We start from the raw sequence: 2730 nt of genomic DNA, 5'->3' as shown, positions 1-2730 counted from the left end.
CTCCCCCCCTGCCTGCCTCCGGATTTTTTGTGGGATCCGTGTCCGAAGACAATCGCCCTTTAACTGGACTCGCAGCTGCCATTGCAGGAGCAAAACTGAGGAAAGTGTCACGGGTAAATACCTCTCCGGATCGCTGCTGTTCTGTGCATGCCTGGTTCTTCCTCGATTCCGCGAAACGCTGGATTTGTTGTGCGCTGGCTTTATGAATGCCGTTACTAATTCTGAGGGCTAAAAATTGCAGTCGTTCAGTCCCCCATACATGGTGAGAAGCGGTAGGCAGGTTCTGTAGGCCCACCGCCGGCGCTGGCGCCTGCCTTCTCCAGCGGCGCCTCCTTTCGGTCTGGGCTGGGTCGGAGGCTGAGCAGTGCAGTGTAAGCTTTGACCAGACGCACTTGGTGCGCGTCGGGGCGTCTAGCTGGTGAGTTCTGAGGCTTCCAGGTCTATTCCCTGTCACTGCCGCTCTAGCCCGACCTCCCTGTTACACTGCCTCTGGGTACTTTAGTCTGTAACAGCTCCTCAGTCTTTCTTTCATGGTAAGTGACATTTTTTAAAGACAGCAAAACAGTTATTTTTAGAATGTTCTTTACTTTGGTTTATCTGTTATTTCCTAGAGATTAAATGTGGGTTATGCATTTTTTTTTTGACCTCCAAAGTAATGTTTTCTTCTGGGTGTATTACACACAGAGGTATGTGATACCATGTTATCCCATTATCTGCAGTAACTTTGTTTAAATTTCCATTGATGTAAAGTCAGTGCTATTCACTTGATTGGCTTTTAAGAAGATTTTAAAATCATATTTAGGTGGTTATGAAAGTAATGTTGGTGTGTCCTTCTGTTTTGAATGTGACCTATTAATGAGCGTCGGGCTGTCTGACATAGGAGTTTACTGTATGTGTATATTCTCATTAAGATGGAGGACGTCTCTTTCCCAAGTGGAGGGAATACCAGTGGTGTGAATTCGGCCTCTTCTAAAACAGATACGGGTCGCGGGAATGGACCCCTCCCTCTAGGGGGTACTGGTTTAATGGAAGAGATGAGTGCCCTGCTGGCCAGGAGGTGAGTGAGAAGCGCACAGGCATGTCCAGACAGACAGGATTTTGTTAACTTTATTCCAAATACGACTTAGCTAAGTGAAAGTTCTTCCCTTTCGGAGAAACAGCTTTTGTGCTAAGAGTTAAATGATTTTTTTAAATCGGTTTACCTTCTTTTTAGGAGAAGGATTGCTGAAAAGGGATCAGCAATAGAAACAGAACAAAAAGAGGACAAAAATGTAAGTTAACAAAGATAGTCTGCTGCCCTTGAAATGTGACATTCAGGACAAGGTAGTTAGGAAGTTATTTAAAGATCAGTTTGAATTTCATCTGAGTTACAGTGACTTATTTTACACTCTAGATATTTAAAGTGTGGCGTATTTGGAGGATCACTTGTAAATCTTTCATGGCACTTATTAAAATGGGGTGAAAGTGTGGAGTTGTGTCTGGCGGAAGCACTGAAGGTCGCGTCTGGGGTTTCCGTGCCTAAATCTCCCGCCGCAGGGGCTTTCACTAGTTCGTATGTTTTGTTTTTAATTCTCGAGGGCCACAGTGCCTTTGCATTTAAAATGGGGGAGTTGGGCAGCGGCATCAGCAGTGAGGCTTCTCCAGGGCTCTGCTTCACTGCTTGCTGCGCCCTGCGAGTCAGCCTGCACACGCCCTCCTCGGTGCAGCTGGGCAGACTCCGCCTTCCCTCTCCTAAATCCTGGTGCTTAGAAAACAGTGATTTCTTTTCCTTGGTATTTTGTCCTTCTCTGATACTGTTTCTCAAATCCGATCCTTACGTGGGTCTTATAACATTGGCTGCTGTTTTTCTCGGTGAGAACCCATGCAGAAAGGAGCTCTGGGGGCAAGGTGGGGTGATGGGGCAGTAAGGAAGTCTGGACAGAGCAGGAGGGGGGGACAGGAGAAAGGAAATGGGGGTGGCGGGAAGAGCGTTGCAAGTGGACTGCAGACAACGCAAGTTCCTGGTAGAGCTGATTGTTTTTTCCCTTTTCTGTGATTTAGGAAGATGCGGAGGCTGTAACTGGGAAGGTCTCTTCAACAAGTACTCCTGGTAAGCCCTTTTTGTTTTTTCTTCTGAGTAGGACACAGCGAGTTTACATGACCTTCTCTAGAAGTCTTGTAATTTGTGACCCGCTTTCTTTAGTTCTGTCCTCCGTGAGCCAGAATGAGTTATACATGCGTCATTACAACTACAGCTGTTTTAGAATTCAGCTATGGCTTAGGGTCACATAACCTTTTAGAATTTGAAAAGAACTGTGGTTTTCCTCAATGAGGGGGAAATCATATTTTTATACAGATTTGTTCATAATTTCAAATTATTCTAGAATTCTCTGGAGGTTGTCTGTAAGCTGCAAGTTAAGAATTCCTCGTCTCATGCACGGCCCCTTATTTAAAATGTAGACAACAGAAGCATGACTGTTGCATGTGTTTGTGTGTTTGCTTCATATAAAATCAAGGATTGATTTGGGCTGGGGCTTCTTTCTTCACATTTGTTCCAGTCGAGTTTGGATTAGAATTTTTATCTTTGTTTTCTTGATTGGCATTCTGTCAGACCCCCGGCAGAAAAGCAACGTGAAGGCCAAAGGCACTCTTCACACCAGAAGCTCGCAGTCAGTCTGGGGAGAAGCCAGGCAGGCGGGAGTCCGCTTGCGCAGCCTCGCTTTCGGTTAAATAAACGTGTCGAGGAGGGGG

At 45.8% G+C, this 2730-nt stretch overlaps 1 protein-coding gene across 1 annotated transcript in view; it reads left to right on the top strand.

Moving 5' to 3' along the window:
- ENAH (enabled homolog (Drosophila)) overlaps positions 1-2730 on the top strand; it is a 54877-nt gene that overhangs the window by 39583 nt on the left and 12564 nt on the right. Inside the window, exons 10-13 of the mRNA XM_012731003.1 lie at positions 1-113; positions 912-1057; positions 1214-1271; positions 2041-2089. Coding sequence (XP_012586457.1) covers positions 1-113; positions 912-1057; positions 1214-1271; positions 2041-2089 — 366 coding nt within the window. The remainder of the gene's footprint in view (positions 114-911; positions 1058-1213; positions 1272-2040; positions 2090-2730) is intronic.

The sequence above is a fragment of the Condylura cristata genome, unplaced genomic scaffold, assembly GCF_000260355.1.
Source record: "Condylura cristata isolate star-nosed mole 26May11 unplaced genomic scaffold, ConCri1.0 scaffold00029, whole genome shotgun sequence".
In the NCBI taxonomy this organism is placed as follows: Eukaryota; Metazoa; Chordata; class Mammalia; order Eulipotyphla; family Talpidae; genus Condylura; species Condylura cristata.
This window is presented reverse-complemented; position numbering and strand designations above follow the sequence as displayed.